The sequence below is a fragment of the Phocoena phocoena genome, chromosome 1 (genome assembly GCF_963924675.1).
Source record: "Phocoena phocoena chromosome 1, mPhoPho1.1, whole genome shotgun sequence".
Classification (NCBI taxonomy): Eukaryota; Metazoa; Chordata; class Mammalia; order Artiodactyla; family Phocoenidae; genus Phocoena; species Phocoena phocoena.
This window is the reverse complement of record NC_089219.1, coordinates 133,547,163-133,563,295: the sequence shown is the minus strand read 5'-3', so window position 1 is coordinate 133,563,295 and position 16,133 is coordinate 133,547,163. Positions and strand designations below refer to the sequence as shown.

The 16,133-nt window shown below is 48.5% G+C and overlaps 1 protein-coding gene across 1 annotated transcript in view; it reads right to left on the bottom strand.

Annotated features, from left to right (window-relative positions):
- Positions 1-1,018: 1,018 nt before the first annotated feature.
- BRINP2 (BMP/retinoic acid inducible neural specific 2) overlaps positions 1,019-16,133 on the bottom strand; it is a 52,140-nt gene continuing 37,025 nt past the window's right edge. Inside the window, exons 4-7 of the mRNA XM_065878032.1 lie at positions 9,190-9,295; positions 6,386-6,622; positions 3,720-3,942; positions 1,019-2,135 (exon numbers count right to left, since the gene is read on the bottom strand). Coding sequence (XP_065734104.1) covers positions 1,019-2,135; positions 3,720-3,942; positions 6,386-6,622; positions 9,190-9,295 — 1,683 coding nt within the window. The remainder of the gene's footprint in view (positions 2,136-3,719; positions 3,943-6,385; positions 6,623-9,189; positions 9,296-16,133) is intronic.

Genomic DNA, 16,133 nt, shown 5'->3' with positions numbered 1-16,133 from the left:
CTACATAGCAATATCCTCCATCCATGGACACCCAATTTTTAAAAATCCAGGCAGCCCAGGGAACTATACTCTTTTTTTCCCTCTCTTTTCTCTCTCATTTTTTCCCCTAAAAAACAGCCTTTTTAAAACATATATATATTAAACCAGGCAAGTTTTTACTCATACGTTCATGTGGCTGGAGCAGATTGACAAGAAAAACAATCACAAAATAAATATTTTTTGTTTTTTTTGTTTTTTAAAAAGAACATTTCCCTATACATCGTCTCTTAACTTGACAGAGCTGCTTTCTTGGACAGAACAGATGCTGTTGGGAGAGGAGCTCTGGCTGGACCACAAGGGGAACGTGGAGCCAGCCAGGCCCTGACACTGGGGAGGCCAAGGAAGCAAGGGGGCCGAGGGAGTGGGAGGGCAGCAGGGCTGCCTGGCTGCCCTGAGTGGTCCTCCGTGGGTGTCGCTTCCTGTTTCCCCAAGGGAGCTGGCCTGAGGAACGGTCTGTGTCTGGAGGGCTCAGAGGAGGCAGCGAACGAAAAGTAAGAACCACTGTGGGGAATCATGAAACAACGCCATTTAAGAAATCTGGCTAAAAAGAATACAAAAGTGACTCCACAGCGGGGGAGGCGGTGCTGCCACCTCTCCCATTGTTGTTCCCTCTTGCTTTCCTGAATGCTAAGAATCACTTTTAAGAATGTGTGTGTTGCACAGTTGGGCTGGTTCCTTTGCTGAAGCTCTCCCTGGCTCCCTCTCCTTCAACTGCATTCATGAGAAAGCACCGGCTTCACAGATACAAGGCTGCTGAGTGCTCGCCTCCCCTTGTGAGTGTGCGCGCGTGTGCACACGCGTGGTGAGTGTGTGCAGCGGCTGTTTCCTTCTCTCCTGCCTGCTTCAGTTCAAGCCCCGAGTCCCATCTGCTGGGTGCAGTCTTAAGGGAACACCCCGTTGGCACTAAGGTGAGGGCTTAGATCTTTGCACCCCGGATTCATGGATCCCCTCCCTGCCCGGCACTGGAGTGGGTCCCCCATTAGCTACAGAGTTTGCCTGTCTCATACTCCACAGGGTTTGGCAGCTTGGAGTTGAAAGCCCTCAGAGACGACTGGATCCTGCCCACCTCATTGTTGGCCAGTTTGAGCCGATGCCGGAGCAAGCAGGAGAAAAGGTCAAGCCGCACCTTGCCAGGTGGGGAAAGCTGGTTGACCCGGTCCCTAAGTTCGATGAGCTGCAAGAGGGCAGAGTCCTGGGAACCTTGAGTATACGGGTAGTCTAACTGGAGAATTAAGTCCCGGATGGCATCCGGGTCAAAGGGCAGGCTGTAGCCAAAGACCTGCAACGTGTTGATTTTCATGTAGCCCAAGTTCTTGGAGGGATCGGTCATCTCCAGAGGCTCGTAGTAGATCGTCTCATTGGAGCTGTCGTCCAGGGACTTGATTCGGCTCCGTAGGTAAACATGGACTGTCTCAAAGAAGGTCTTCCACCTGTTGCCCAAAGTAATAGTCCAGTTTTGGCACTGGGCAGCAGCATCCACATTAGTCCTTTCCCAGTCTGGGAAATTGCCCTCGTTCACGGGCATGAACCAGCTCTCAGAGTGGCTGCCCCCAAAGGGGTTGACGTAGATGGCCATGACAGGCTCCAGGGTGCTGTTCTTGGTGAGGCAGATCTGCAGGGACAGGGCCAGCATCACGTGCACCAGCCCGGGCTTGTACTTGTTGCTCTTCAGGGTGAGCAGCATGCGTTTCCTCCAGGAAGGGTCGAACCAGCTGCCCAGGCGCATGTCATTGCTGATGAAGATGGAGTGCACCTCGATGCGGCTGTCCCACTTCTGCAGCAGGTACTTCAGCTCCAGGTCCTGCAGGTCTGTCTCCAGCCCCAGAAAGTTCTCCAGCGACTCGGCCACCTCGGGGCGGCACAAGCCCTGGGCGAGCACGTAGCCTGGGTTGCAGCTCCCACAGCGTGTGCTGTTGTCTGGGGCACAGTGGGCACAGGCGGGCCCTTCGCCCAAGGCACAAGGGATGGGGCCCTGGCAGGAGGACTGGTCGTAGGGGCAGGTGCAGCTGTGGCTCTGTTCCAGGAAGGTGCCAGGGAAGGTGCTCTCTCCACAGTAGAGGAAGGACTGGATACGGTTCCACCAGTAGGACAAAGACCTTTGGGAGGGGGGATAAAAATGAAGCAAGAGTCATAGGAAGCCACACACTGCTGCTTCCCTGAGGGTGGCAGGAGATTTGACTAATAGGCGATAAGGAAGATAAAAGCCCCAGGTTCTCTGAATGACAGAAACCCTACTTTACCACTTTGGGATAACCAAACAAGTTACTTCCTCCTTCCAAAGTACCACCTCATTCCCTTATTCAAAAGCCTACAGAAGATCTGCAGTGCCTTTCGTACCCAATCTAGTTTTCAGCCTCTTAAATAAGATCTTCCAACAACTGGCTCTCCAAACTTTCCAATGTCATGCCAACCTCTTTCCCCCTTCACAGTCTCTGTCCTTTCTAGAAACCTCCCACCAAGGATAGGACTTTTCTATGGCTGGCTCCCTCTTAAGGTTTAGACTTCAGCTCTTATGATACCTCCTCAAAGAGGTCTTCAGCTACTCCCCTGTCCAAAGCACCGCCCAGTCCCTCTCTGTCACATCACCCTGCTTTGATGTGATTCACAGCAATGTTCATTATCAAGGTGGATTGTTTATTTATTGTTGACCTGTTCAGAGATGGCTTCCCTGCATATGCCGTGAAAGCAGGGACCCTGCATTAGTCCCCAATATATTCTCAGAAACTAGGATTGTTCCTGGTGCCTGGTAAGCATTTCCTAACTATGTGTTGGGGAAAAAAAAAAAAAAAAAAAATGAACCTTTCTCAAATGCCCTTGCTGGTCTGTCCTCTCACTCATATGTCCCTCGTTACCTGTGCCTCAGTTAGAAGTGCACCCCTGGGTTGCCGTGAGGGCAGCGCCCCCTCCTGGAATGCTCTGGCTCACACATACCATCCCACTTCCATTTCCTCCCACACAATCTGGCCAAGAGGTCCTTCTCCTGGGTGGCTTTTCTCTCTGACCTTTACTATTATTAGACCATGCCTTTGATTTATGGTCCACGAACATGCTTTTAAGTGGCTGCCACATAATAATTTTATAATTTTGATGTTCCTGTATATTTATTATATCTTCTCAATTAACAAATATCCCTCACTGCTTAATACTAGGACATGCGAGGTGGACTTAATAAAGGCTTGTTGGATGCACGTGTGAATGAGCGGATGGATGCATGAGGGCCTGTGACAATCCAGCCCCACTCTGTTCCCGAGGGCACAGGCCCTCAGCTCGCTTCCCTCCTATGACTCAGAGCAGAGTCACTTGTTGGAAACAATCTATTGTGTGTGTTTCTCATCGTACGCAATTGGTCTAAAAGCTTTAACTCCACCCTTTTCTTTCCTGAAAGACTTACTAAAATAGAAATGAGTGAGAATTAGAGTATTATTAGAATAACATTCGAATCGACTATAATTTACATAAAAGTAAAATTAGCCTCTCTGTTTTTTTTTTTCTCTCTCTCTCTCACTTCAGATACAACTCATAACTGAGAATGACACGCAGGTATGTCAAGATAATAGGAGACTCTAACAGGCCGTGTGTGCGTCAGCATTCCCAGCTCTGCTGTGTTGGACAGGGGTCCTGCCCGGCCTCAGCGGCTGTCATGGGTGACGTGCTCTGGCTCGGGCATCTGGGGTGCTCACCTCTCCTTGGGCAGGCGGAAGCGGGGCTGCCGGTGGCAACGCTTGCAGAGGTTGAAGAGCCGGCGGACGATCCGATGGGTCTTCTTGAACAGCACTTTCAAGCTGGCTCCCAGCTGCTGGTAGCGATGCTGGAGGCTGGTGTCCATGGCCCAGAACTGGGAGATGGCTGTGGAGTTCAGGAACCTGTCGTCCGGCAGCCGCTTCAGCAGGGCCTGGAATTCCTCTGCGGGTAAGAACACGAGAGCTGAGCTGAGGGGCACCTGGATGGGTGCCCATCAGGAGGACCTCCCCCCTCACCCCAGACCCAGCCCGCCCTTCAGTCACTGTATGAGAAAGGAGGCTTCACATCCACCCTCCCGGGCCCCTTTATTTCTTTCTTTTCGAACAGCCTTATTCAGAGATGGTTGACATACCTTAAGATATGGATTCTTTCCCATCCTTCCTGTTTCTAATATGCTTCTGAATTTCAAAACACATCTCTGTCACCACCCACGGGGCCAGTGACCTTGGGATGCATCTCTCTTGCCCTTTATACCGCCTTATAATTCATGCACAGTCTTCTTCAATCACACCACCACACCCTTAGGGGAGGTGTGAGGCACTCATGAAGGTGAGGGCGGACGAGACTGGCAAATGCAGACACAGAAGAGGGAGCACCCCGCTCAGAAGTCTTCTTAGAAGCCTTTCAGTCCCTGAGACCAGCCTCTTCCCTCCATGTCCTTCTCTCTGACTCTAGGACACCTTTCCTCTCTTTTGAGATTTACCTCTTGGCCAGACACCCATTCTTTCTTGAAACTAACCCGGAAGCAATGTGCTTTCTGGTTCTTAGCTCCTACCGCAAGTCTGAGTCCTCCTCAGAGCTTCCTGGGCACAATGTGTTTTCTGAATTCACGCTCGGATCTCTGTCTATGGACCTGCTTTTACTTGGAACCCGCAGCCATCACGTCTCCTGATGGGGGTCTGGACAGTCCTTCTTCACTCACTGGCAGTAATCCATAGTGCTGAAAGCCCAAAGTCCTTTCCCACATACTCGAGCATTACCTAACACATCCCACCACCATTGGTCCAATGCAGCTGGGGGGTTGGAATATGATACTCTCCTTAGCAACTGAATGCCTTGTTTAAGACCTGAGATGGCAATGCCCGGGGCCTCAGCTCATTCTGATTCCTCAGGTCCCTGGTTCTTCATCCCCCACCCAGATGACTGGAAAAACCACACCTAGTAATGACATTAACATCTAGTAGTGTGTGCATAGTTCTTTTTATGAAACACTTAGGTATACAAAACAGCACAGAGAAAAACAAGATAAACTCCCATGTGCCCACCACCTAGAGTTTGCCATTTCGCCATATTGAATTCAGATTTTTTTTAAAAGAAATATGGCAAAGCAAATATACTTGAAGGCCCTAAACTTCCCCCTCCATCTTTATCTAGATGTAACTACTCTCTTGAATGTTTTATTACTATCATATATTTTTTAACTTTTTCTAAAAATATATCCATAAAAATATTAAGTATTGGCTAGTATGTTTTAAACATCAAATAAATAGTACTAAATATGTATTATATTTAATATGTTATTACAGTATTACATATAAATGTTATTTAAATACAAATATGTATATATAATACATAACCTTTTTCATTTGCTTTGTTTTATCCAGTATTGTTTTTTTGAGATATATCCATATAACTATTATTCATTTAATATTGAAATCTATGAGTATATCATGCAGAGTTCTTTATACTTTATCTACATTGCTCCATATGAGCCATCCATCCACCTATTATTATCATTTTCCCCCATTTACAGACGAAGAAATGGAGGCACTGAGGAGCTTCAGGGCTAAACCAAAGTTAGTGATACAAAGGATCAGTAATAGAGTGTGTTAGGTCTGTCCAAGATGTTATAACAAAATACCACAGACTGGGTGGCTTATAAACAACAGAAATGTATTTTCAGAGGCCGGAAGTCCAGGATCAGGAGGCTGCTGGCAGGTTCTAATGAAGGCCCTCTTCTGGGGCCAAAATTCTTGCTGGGTCCTCACATGTTGGAAGAGGTAAGGGATCTCTCTGGGGCCTCTTTTATATGAGCACTGATCCCATTCATGAGGGCTCGGCCCTTATGACCTAATCAAATCCCAAAGTCCCCACCTCCTAAGACCATCACCTTGGGCATCAGATTTTCCACATATGAATTTGTGGGGATGCAAACATTCAAGCCATAACACAGAATAAGAATCTTAGTCTCAAGGTGACATTGATATCAGTTATACCTGCAATAAGCAATCACCAGCATGTACTAGGTGCCTCCTAGAAACATGCCGTGTGCCTCATTCATTCAACAAATATTCACTGTGCACCTTATGTGCAGGCACTGTGGAATCTGTGGCAAACAAGACAGACAAGGCCTAGGGCCTCAATTATATTTACCTTAGCTTATTAAGTCCTTGAAACGCATCACTTTGGTAGGTATTAGGTCTGTTTGCATATACAAAAAAAGAAAATGAGTTCAGACTTGGGGTGGTCATATAACCTGCTGGAGGTCACCCAGCCAGTTAAGTGGCTGAGCCAGGAGCCAAGCTGAGCGCCCCGGGTTCTTATCCCGTACCTCTCAGCCACCTCCCATTGACAGGGAGGAAATCTGGGCTGACTGACTGCTCACCTGACTCCTCAAACTGCTGGCTGTGAGTCGCCCAGGAGTCCTGGATCTGCAGCAGGCTGTCCTCCATGGCCTGGATGTCAGCGTCAGGACAGTTGCATTCTGGGAAGGTGGGGCTGCACTTGCACCAGCAGTCATTCTCCTTGCAGATGAGCTCGCCCTCAGAGCTGCACGTGATGTAGCTGAGCGCAGCGGTCACGAAGCGCTCCCGCAGGTACTCGGGCAGTAGCACCTGCAGGCCTGAGGAAAGGACGAGTCGGGGAACTGCCGGGCAGGGCCAGGGAGTACTCGGTTTCCCACACCCAAGGCTGCAGGATCCCCAGCTGCGGTTCTGCTGACTTGTGCATCCTGGGCCCAAGAATGGCCACCCCAGGCCCCGATCCTGCTGAGCTGGTTGGGACACAGGGTTATTGCTGTCCCAGTGACAGATGGGGCACGTCAAAGCTCAAGGCTTAGTCAAACCCCTCACATCAGCCAAATTGAGAGCGTGCATATCATATGAACGGGCTTATTGGCGACATGTCAGCATTTCTAGGATGGAAACGGGAAGATGTTTCAGATAAAGGAAGAGCTTATCGCCCTCGTGGGGGAAGAATCAAGGCTTGATGGGCTTTTTTGCTCTGCCTCCAATTGCCATCCTGTTTCTAGCTTCTCTGAGATGAGAGGCAGGCCCCCTAGGATACTTCTGAATGCTGACCCTCCTGGGCCTCCCACCTTAGCCCCGATGACCAAGGAGGCTGTCCTGCTTAGGAGGTAGGGACAAGGTGTTGTGGGTACACAGTGGCCAGGCACTACAGCAAGCACTTTCCATATACAACTACAAGCAACACTGTGGTCATACTGAGGCTCTTATAATGAGGAAATCCCAGCCCAGTGACCATGGTGACCTGCCCAAGTCACAGTGCTGGGAAAGTCAGCTTGGTGTCAGACCCTGTCCTTGTCCCATTGGGTCATACTGCATAACTGGGACTGGCTGCCTATCTCAGGGTTTAACCCTTAACGCGATGTGAAAGCAAGATGGCGATGGATGCCCCAAGTTCAGTTGAGCCTGGATAGATATGAATGTCTCTCAGCTCTCTTTTCTAATTAGCTGCCTCTGGTCTTGAATATAACCCACTAAGTTGCCCCAAGCTTCAGTTTTCCTACCCATCTGTGGTGGATATTGGTTCACCAGCAGCAGAATAGACTCCTAGTTGGCTTCAAGCCACACAGGGCGGCTGTTGGAAGCATATCCAGAGGTGAATGAAGGACGGGCATGCCTTTGGTTGCAGCCCAGCCCGGTTCGAGGTCAGACCTGCAGGAGGCTCTCCCAGCAGGGACACTGGGAGAAACTGTGCCAGGAGAGGGAGGGACGTGAGGACTTCTGGACGGGATGAGCTCCCCTTTCATCAGATGTCTGCCAGCTCTTTATTGTCACACCCTTGACCTTGTCCTTGGCAGGAAATCAGCCCAAAGTATGTAACCCAGTCTCGGCAGACCTCAAAATATAACTTAGAATTGCAGCCGTGGTAGATGTTTGTTGTTCTTGTTTGTGATCTACCTCCTGTTCTGAACTGCTGCTAAACCTTCCTTTCTTGACGATGTGCCCACAGTGGCACTTGAGCAGCCCTCCCCATGCACGCTGTCCACATACGCTTGCTTTCAACACTCAGCCCTCTCCAAGTCCTTTCCTTTCACCTCCCCCATTAGCTCCCTCCTCCTCCTAACATTTCCTATTGCTACAAAATAAGTGCCCTGAGCAATGTCTGCATGAGTGATGGGCTATAAAATTAAATAGCATAAACTATTCCAAATGAACCACCAGACACTCTGAACTTCACTCATCACTAATTTCCAGACACAAACCCAGCCCATCCAGGGACCTAAGAGAAGAGGGATGCTAATTGCATTGGGCGGCTTTAAATACAGGAGTCTTTTCCTCCTTTTTGTATGCTTCTTGATGCCTAAAGCATTGAGGGCTTACGTCTGGCTCAGGTTGCCTGGAATTTGTAATCATAGATCCTGGGTGACGGCTATTGATTTTATAATACCAAGACAATAATATCCTAAACAGAGTCCAACTCAGGCCTTAAGAAGAATGAACTTTTCCCATTGCCAAACAGCTCTGTCTGAATCAGTTTGCATGGCTCTGCCCCCAGGATGCTTGGGGGACAGACAGCAGGAGCTGAGTGCCTCCCCTTATCTCCCAGCCTCCAGACCTAGGGTCGTTCCCTTTCCTTTCGCTTTTCTGTTTCTGCCTGTTCTGTCCCCAGTTAAGGCTCCTATTCTTCTCAAACTCTTCTCCTGGCTTTGATCTCCCATTGAAGACTGCAGACTAGTAACAGAAAGCAGGGAACCCTCTCAGGGTAACCAATGGTCCCACAGTTTGTGTAGCTCTTAGTCAAGCTAGAGACGGTACCGCATAACCACTCTGCAAAGGCCAGCTATTCCCCAGTGTGTACTGAGGATAAAGCAGAGGGTTCTTTGGACAACAAAGGAGATCGCCAACGAGATCAAGGTGTGTGATGATGGATGTGCTGTTGCAGTAGGATAGTGACAGAGGTCTTGGGAAGGATGGGAGGTGGGAGGATTTGGGTGTCCAGTGGTTTGAGCAATGGTCGAGGTGTAAAGTGAACCATGTCAGAAGTTTTCTCAAAAGAATGATGGAAAGTTGTTAAATACAAGTTCCGGAACTAGTGGTAGTTCTTGTCTTCAGAAGGGTTTAGCCAAAGGGGGCAGGCAGGACTTTTTCCTTTTGGTGATCTAAGTTGTTGTTGTTGTTTTTTTACCGTGTATGGAAAGTGTAAAAACGCCACAGGGCACCTTACCGAGTAACTGCACTTTGTTCTCCGGACTCTGTACCAGGACAGAGCTGACCGAGTCCAGGTTGTCGTAGTTGCTGCAGCCCAGGGGACCGGTCCTGGTCTCCGTGACCTAGAGAAGGAAGGCCAGGGGGTGGGTTTATATAACAAGCTGAGACCTTCCCTTTGCACTTCCCTTTTCCGGTCAGCCAATCTCAGGCTCTATGTCCTGTCCTGGACCAGCCCAAGGAAAGGCATGCATCTCCCTACCCCAGGAGCATAAAGCCACTTTTTCCCTTGTTCTAAGACAGGGAGTATCAGTGTGTATAGGGCTGGCAGCAGGAGTTGTACATAACTGGAAGCCTTTCAGAGGGAGCCAGAGGGAATTTGAGTCTGGGAAGAGGAAACTCAATATAGGCAGTGGAAGCTGGAACCTTTGTGTTGGAGTTCCCCCTTCTCCTCCCCCAGAGGAAGAAAGGAGGGCAGACGAGGATGCTGTCAGCCCGCTGGCGAACCCAGCTGCATCCACTTGATGGGATGCCCACAGGCTTTAGGGATCCCAAAGATGAAAAGCACTAGAGAAATGTGAGTTATGAGTATTATTATTAATATTAAACATTTAAATCCCACCTCGGCACTGAGACGTCCTTAGAGAAAATCAGCCATGGGCTTACTGCATATTTTAATAAGCATATTAAATATACATAAACTCTTATAGCTATGTAATATTCCAAAACACTGCAGTCATTTTAAAATATTATAAAGTTGGCCTATCGGTTTTTCCCTGATGTTTAAAGTATAAGATGAAAAATGGGGAGCTTTAAATGCACTGAAATAATTATGTAATAAGAATGATGGGGACCTGAGGCCCTTTCTTCTCAGGATCTCCAGAGGCTTTGCCAAAAATCAATCAACCAATCAACGAGTATTTATTGGGCAGCCACTGTTCAATTCCCTACCATTTAGCAAACATTCATAGAGTGCCTTTCTCGGAGTTCTTCAAGGAAATTGGCCCTGAGACCTCTGACCTTCTCTCCTAGCTCCAGGCACCTCGGCTCCGCAACAAGCACACAACTTGCAGTTTTCCATCCTTTTCTGCGAGTATTTAGTTAAAGCTTGGGTCCTCCACACACTAAAGGCTCCACAGAGGTAAGCTCGTAGTTATTTTGCTCACGAGGTTGTCAACAGCACTCAACAGGGTGCCTGGCACATAGCAGGTACTCAATAAATTAGAGAATGTATGAGTAATCTGTTCCACGCTTTGGGGGGTGGAGAGGTGTGCACAAAGGTGTACAAGTTGTGTAGCGTGTCCTCCAGGAGGTTACAACCTGTGGGGGAGGCAGGTACCTATCCAACTGACTGATACGCATCCACATCGAGCAGGTGCAAAGTGCCATGAGGAACCCTGAGGAAACCACAGCTCTAAACAAGGGAAGGAGTTTCAGAGGGGACACCAAATGAGTTGGTCTTTAAAGATGAGTAGAAAGTGGACAAGAAGAGAAGGGAGGGAAAGTACTCTGAGGAAAAGAAGGGGCAGCATCCCTGGTGGTCCAGTGGTTAGGACTCTGGGTTTTCACTGCTGAGAGGCCGGGTTCAATCCCTGGTTGGGGAAAACTAAAACCAGGGATTGAACGGCACGGCCAAAAAAAAAAAAAAAAAAAAAAGAAGGGGCAGCATGATCTACAATCCATGGGCTGGAAAGTGTGTAGTGTAATTGTCTGCCGTCCTACTAGTTACCGTGGTGAATACCAAAGTGTAAGTGACATGTTTAAAGAGAATTTAGTATACTTGGTCTTAAAAAATACACATGGAAGAGAGTAATCAAGTGAGAGATGGTATGACACAGACTAATACAGTAAAGAGAGAGATGGGAGAGACCCTTGTAGCTTAAAGCAGTCTGAGAAGGCTTCATGGAGAAGGTGATCCATAAATTGGTCTTGAAGGATGAGGAGGGATGCGAGGGAAGGGGGGATTTGGGAGAAAAAGAGGTAACTGCAGACCAAGACCAAGGGGAAGCAATAGACACAGTGCATGAGAGGCAGCAAGACCCAGCATGCATCGGGGACGGGATCAAGGCCATGACAGGCAGGAAACCTCTGCACAGTTTCCAAGTTCATCCTCCAAGTTCATGCCATTTAACCTTCCCACTAACTCTGAGACAAATCCCACTCCTAGCACTCTTCAAAGAAGGAAACCAAGGTTCTGGGAGTTACAGTACCCAAGACCACAGAGCTGCTGAGTAGCTGAAACAGGGTTTTGACTTTTTAGTCCTCAGACTCCAGTTCAAAGCCCCGGGCCTCCTGTGAGGGCACGTCAAAGGGCTGCAGAAAATTAAAATGAGGTAAACCCATTTAGATAATATCACCCTAAAAAACAAGTGTAAACAGACCAGTTCATCCAAAGTATTTCAGTGATCTGCCCTCTCTTCAGAATGTGAACATGGGATAAGACAAATTGTATACACTTTAGATATTATTATCCCATATTACAGATGAGGAAACCAAGGCCAGATAGGTTAAATGATGTCTTCAAGGTCACACAGCTAGTAACCTGCAGGGCTACGATTCATTCATTTATTCTTTCACTCATTTATTCCTGTATTACATATTCAAGGAGAATCCAAAACTCACAGTGAGTAAGACACAGCCACGACCATAAGGAGTTTACAGACAAGGAAACAAGTTTCTATAATCCTGGTGTTCCACGTGAGCCTACCTCCCTCCACAGGTGGGCACTTGGTGCTGAATAATGTCTCTGTATTGAGTGAGTTGGTGAGTGGCTAGTTGTCAAACTGCAGTGGGAAGGCAGAGTCAGGCTTATGTCAAGGTAAAGTCTTCTTTATCCACGTGGTGCAAAAATTCCTATAAGAAGAGCTATGGCCAAGGACTAGCCCAGCTATTCTGGGGAACTCTGCCTCTCTCGGAATGGGATGGGCTGAAGGGCAGAGTGGGATGCTGAGTGTGGCATTTGGGAGATTTGCCTGTCCCCACCTCCAGGTAAGCTGGCCACCATGCTGTCCTGAGTTCTGCCCTGGCTTTTCTATCCACCCACTCCTGAGTTGAACACTCACCAGCAACAGGTGAGAAAGCTACACAGCTTATGCAGAAGTAGGACGACCCCCAAGGGGGCAAATATAGCACAGCCACTTTCCTCCCCTTTATCCTACCACTATGCCTACCTATCTACCACCAACCCATCTGCTTCCCAACCCCCGCCCCCGCCACCACCATCTTGTTCAATATTCTGGGGCCGGCTCTGATGCGATTTTCTGACCTTTACTTTGCTATTTCCAAAGGTCAGTTCTACAAGAGGATAATCAATTAGGTAAGTCATTGAAAGGGTGTGAGTAGCTCCACTTTGTTAATTGTGGCACAAGGACAGGAATGAAGAAGAGACAAAGACCATGACCCCCCTGATCATTTCCTGTTAGCGGAAATGACTCAAGCCAGAGCGCCACGAGTGAGGAAGGCTCACTCAGGTTTTACTAGATCCCAAAGTCATTGCTCTTTCCCCTGCTCCTCTGCTCTGAGCCACCTCTGCCTTCCCTAGAGAAGCAAGGAGGTGGGAAGGAGAAGGGGAGCTGGAGAGGGTCCTCTTGCAGACATTGCCTGAGCACTGACTTGATAAGCGGGATGAGCTGAGGACCCCTCCCCCCGAGTGATGAAAGCCCCAGAGTCCCTGGCAGGTTGGAGTGGAGAACCCCGTGCCTCTCCCTGCAGAAGAGGCAGACAGCTTTGGCGGGTTATAAAGAGGGCCCCCAGAGGTAATGGAAAGTGTAGCTCACTCAGGCGCAAGCATTCAAAGAGCGCCTCAGATAAGCTTTCAGGAGAAAATAATTGTGTGCTAATTGGCCTGTTGATAGAGACAGTCCTGCCTTCAGAAAGCCCTGATGGATCTCAGGTTCATTAGCACATCCAATTTTCCATAAATGCCAGATTGTGCAAACCCTCGTTCCAGTGAGCCTGTTCTCCTCCCCCTGCCCTTAACTCCCTGGCTGCTCTTGTCCTACCTAGGGGGGCACCTGCGAAGCTAAGCTCGAGTGAAATGGGCTTCTAATTGTGAGCGATAGGGCTGGCCAGGAGAGCACCGCTAGAATGTGTGTGTGATTCAAAGAGCTGCAAATTGAATCCCAGGCTGCTACAGGGAGAAATTTAGACAAGTCACTTTAAGAATGCTTGTGAGAACCGCTCCCTCTTGCCATCCTGCAATCCACGTGAACTTTAATGTGGGCTCTTTTCGGGCAGCTCATGAGCATCTCAAACCCTCCTCACTAAGTCCTTCCTCAGCCTTCAATTAACTAGAGGGTGAGCTACAACTAGGAAATAGGCCCCTCCCTTCCTTCAGGGCTCTGATCCCTTCCTGGGAATTATGGACAGGATGAATATGTATTCAGCCCTTTACAGTTTTCAAAGTGTTTTCACGTGAACTGTATCATTTGGTTTCACCCCCCCATCCTACGGTAGAGTAAGGGGTGATATTTACAACATGTCCTTCACAATGTGTATCAGCAGGTAGGACGTCACTCATCAGGAGAGGTGCCAGCCGTAGTGCCAAAGCAGGGTTCTGAGGGTCTCCAGAGTTCCATTAGTCCTTTGGTTACTATTAGGGGAGATCCTGGGGTTCCAGGGGAGGGATAAAGGTGGTTAGGGTGGCACACAGCAGATTGGGTGAAGATGATTTACCAGCCTGTACGGAAGCGTTTTAATATTTTAATAACTGATGTGGTCATATCAGCTGAATATAAGCCCTGGGTACAGGTGAGTAAAACAGTCGGTAAGTCCATGTCGTCATCGAGTTCAATAACTAACTTCCCAGGGTCATAGGAACAGTAAGTATCGAGGCTGAAACCCAATCCCCGGTCTTCTCACTTGAGTAAGTTCGTCTCCCACTAAACCAGGTAACCTGCCTTCCGCTATCAGTCAGGCATTTTATTGAGTGTCTCACCACACACCTGACACTGTGAAGGGACCTGGAACTGCATGCATGTGAAAAGAGCCCTGCTGTTGTGTGTGGGCAGGTGGAGATGGGCATGGAAACAGCTGCCGTCTAATGTGACAAATCCTGCAACAGAGGTGTGTACTGACCAGAGTAAACCTTGCAACAGAGGGGGATGTTCAGTGGGGTCTCGGGCATGTGTTGGATAAACAAAAGGGGGCAGGGTGCCTCTTTCTCCACATTAGTGAAAAGAAGTTGCTAACAAAGGGTAGAAAGTAAGAGCACCTTTGCTTAGAGAAACAAGCAACAGGAAGATATGCTCGAGGGTCTTTCCTTCACCAAGGCTGAGCAAATGGGCAGAGCCCCTCGCCTCCACCTCACCTCCATCCAGAGCAACGACCACACTGGAAGCCAGCTCAAGCCCTGCGAAGGCATGTTCAGGAGAGGGAAGTAGGTGGCAGGGGCTGCAGAACCAGCAGAGGCGTGTGAGTTCACAAGGGTGTGCTGCAGGGGGACCTTGCTGTCTGGATCTGCTGTGTGTTAAGGCAAAGAGATGGCCTCCTGTGGAACACCATTACTATCAGGACACAGTGGTCAGGTCAACCCTATCAAGGGGGCAGCGCCGTGGCACAGCATGCCAACACCTCCCTTTGCTCCTTAGTCTAGGGGTGTGTCCTTGGACAGGTCACTAAACTATGTGGAGATGAGCAGAGCGGGGAGAAGACACTAAATGCCTTGTTCTTTTTTCATGGTTCTCTGAATTGCAACCCACGGGGAGAACCCACGGTGTTCCCAAACAGAAAGAGCTACAGGTCAAGCAGCTCGGCGGAAGCTGAATAATCATCTCTCATTCCACGTGGGACCGAGGAGTTCCAAGAAGAGGCTTCCGAGGATGGTGGCCCTTCTCTGGAGGAGATGGGCAGTGGCTCCAGTTCTAGAACGTGCATCTCCAGGCACTATAACAGACGTGGGTTCGAGTGCCTGCCCACCTCTCACGCTATCACCCACAGTCCTTACTAAAGAAGTGAATCCCGTGAGCCATGGTTGAGATTATGTAACCCCCTCTCTTTGTGTTGGCCTAAGATGAGTCCTGAGCCAGATTCTTTCTCTGGGGAATTTAGAACTGTGATACTGAGAGAAAAAAGAAATTTAAGAGTTGATTATGGACACTTACAAACTTCGGAATAAATAATTATCAAGCACCTACTATGTAGCAGGAACTGAGGATACTACAATGAACAAGAGAAGAGTCCCTGTCCTGAGTGCACTGGCTGAGAGACAAAACAGGAGATTACGTTCAGCCAGGGCCAGAGTCAGCTTCAGAGCAAGACAAAGCTAAAGGTGGGCTGAAGCCACTGGAGTACAGAAAGTCTAGAATAAACAGAGGAAAGAACAAGAGATGCAGGAAAATGAAGCAGGCAGAGATGAAAAAGTAGAGGCGTGTTCCAACAAGAAACAGAGTAACCTGGGAGTGTTACTGTCCTTTTACCACACCTATGTGTCTGGATTGGATCTAGTGTCTTGTTCTTAGAGACCTATGGTATCCTTCACCAGAGTTCTCTTAACAAATCATCTTGATACTGCATCCACCTTGTTTCTTTCAACTTAACATGCTTATGGGCACTTGCACACACACTGAGAAGAGCCCAACCCATGTGAAAAGTGGGGTCAGTGACTCATTCATTCACTCAGCAAACCTTTACTCATTATCCATAATGTGGCAAGCTCTGTACTCTCACTGGGAACCAAAGATGCCTGAGACCCGGTCCCTCCCATAAGAATCTCATAGTTTCAGAGGCTCTCATGTTAGCTAGCAATCAGTTCAAATGATAATCCCTATAAGGGAGGCATGCGTTTGAAACACTGAAGAGGAACATTTAACTACCTTGGGAGTCAGGAAAGGCTTCACGAAAGAGTTACCTTTTTGAGCCAAGCGAAGAAGGGTTAGGAAAAGCCACTCAGGTGAACAGACGAGGATTGTAAGCAAAAAAGACAGCAGGTACCAGGAAGGGAGACACAAGAGCATGGCATATTTG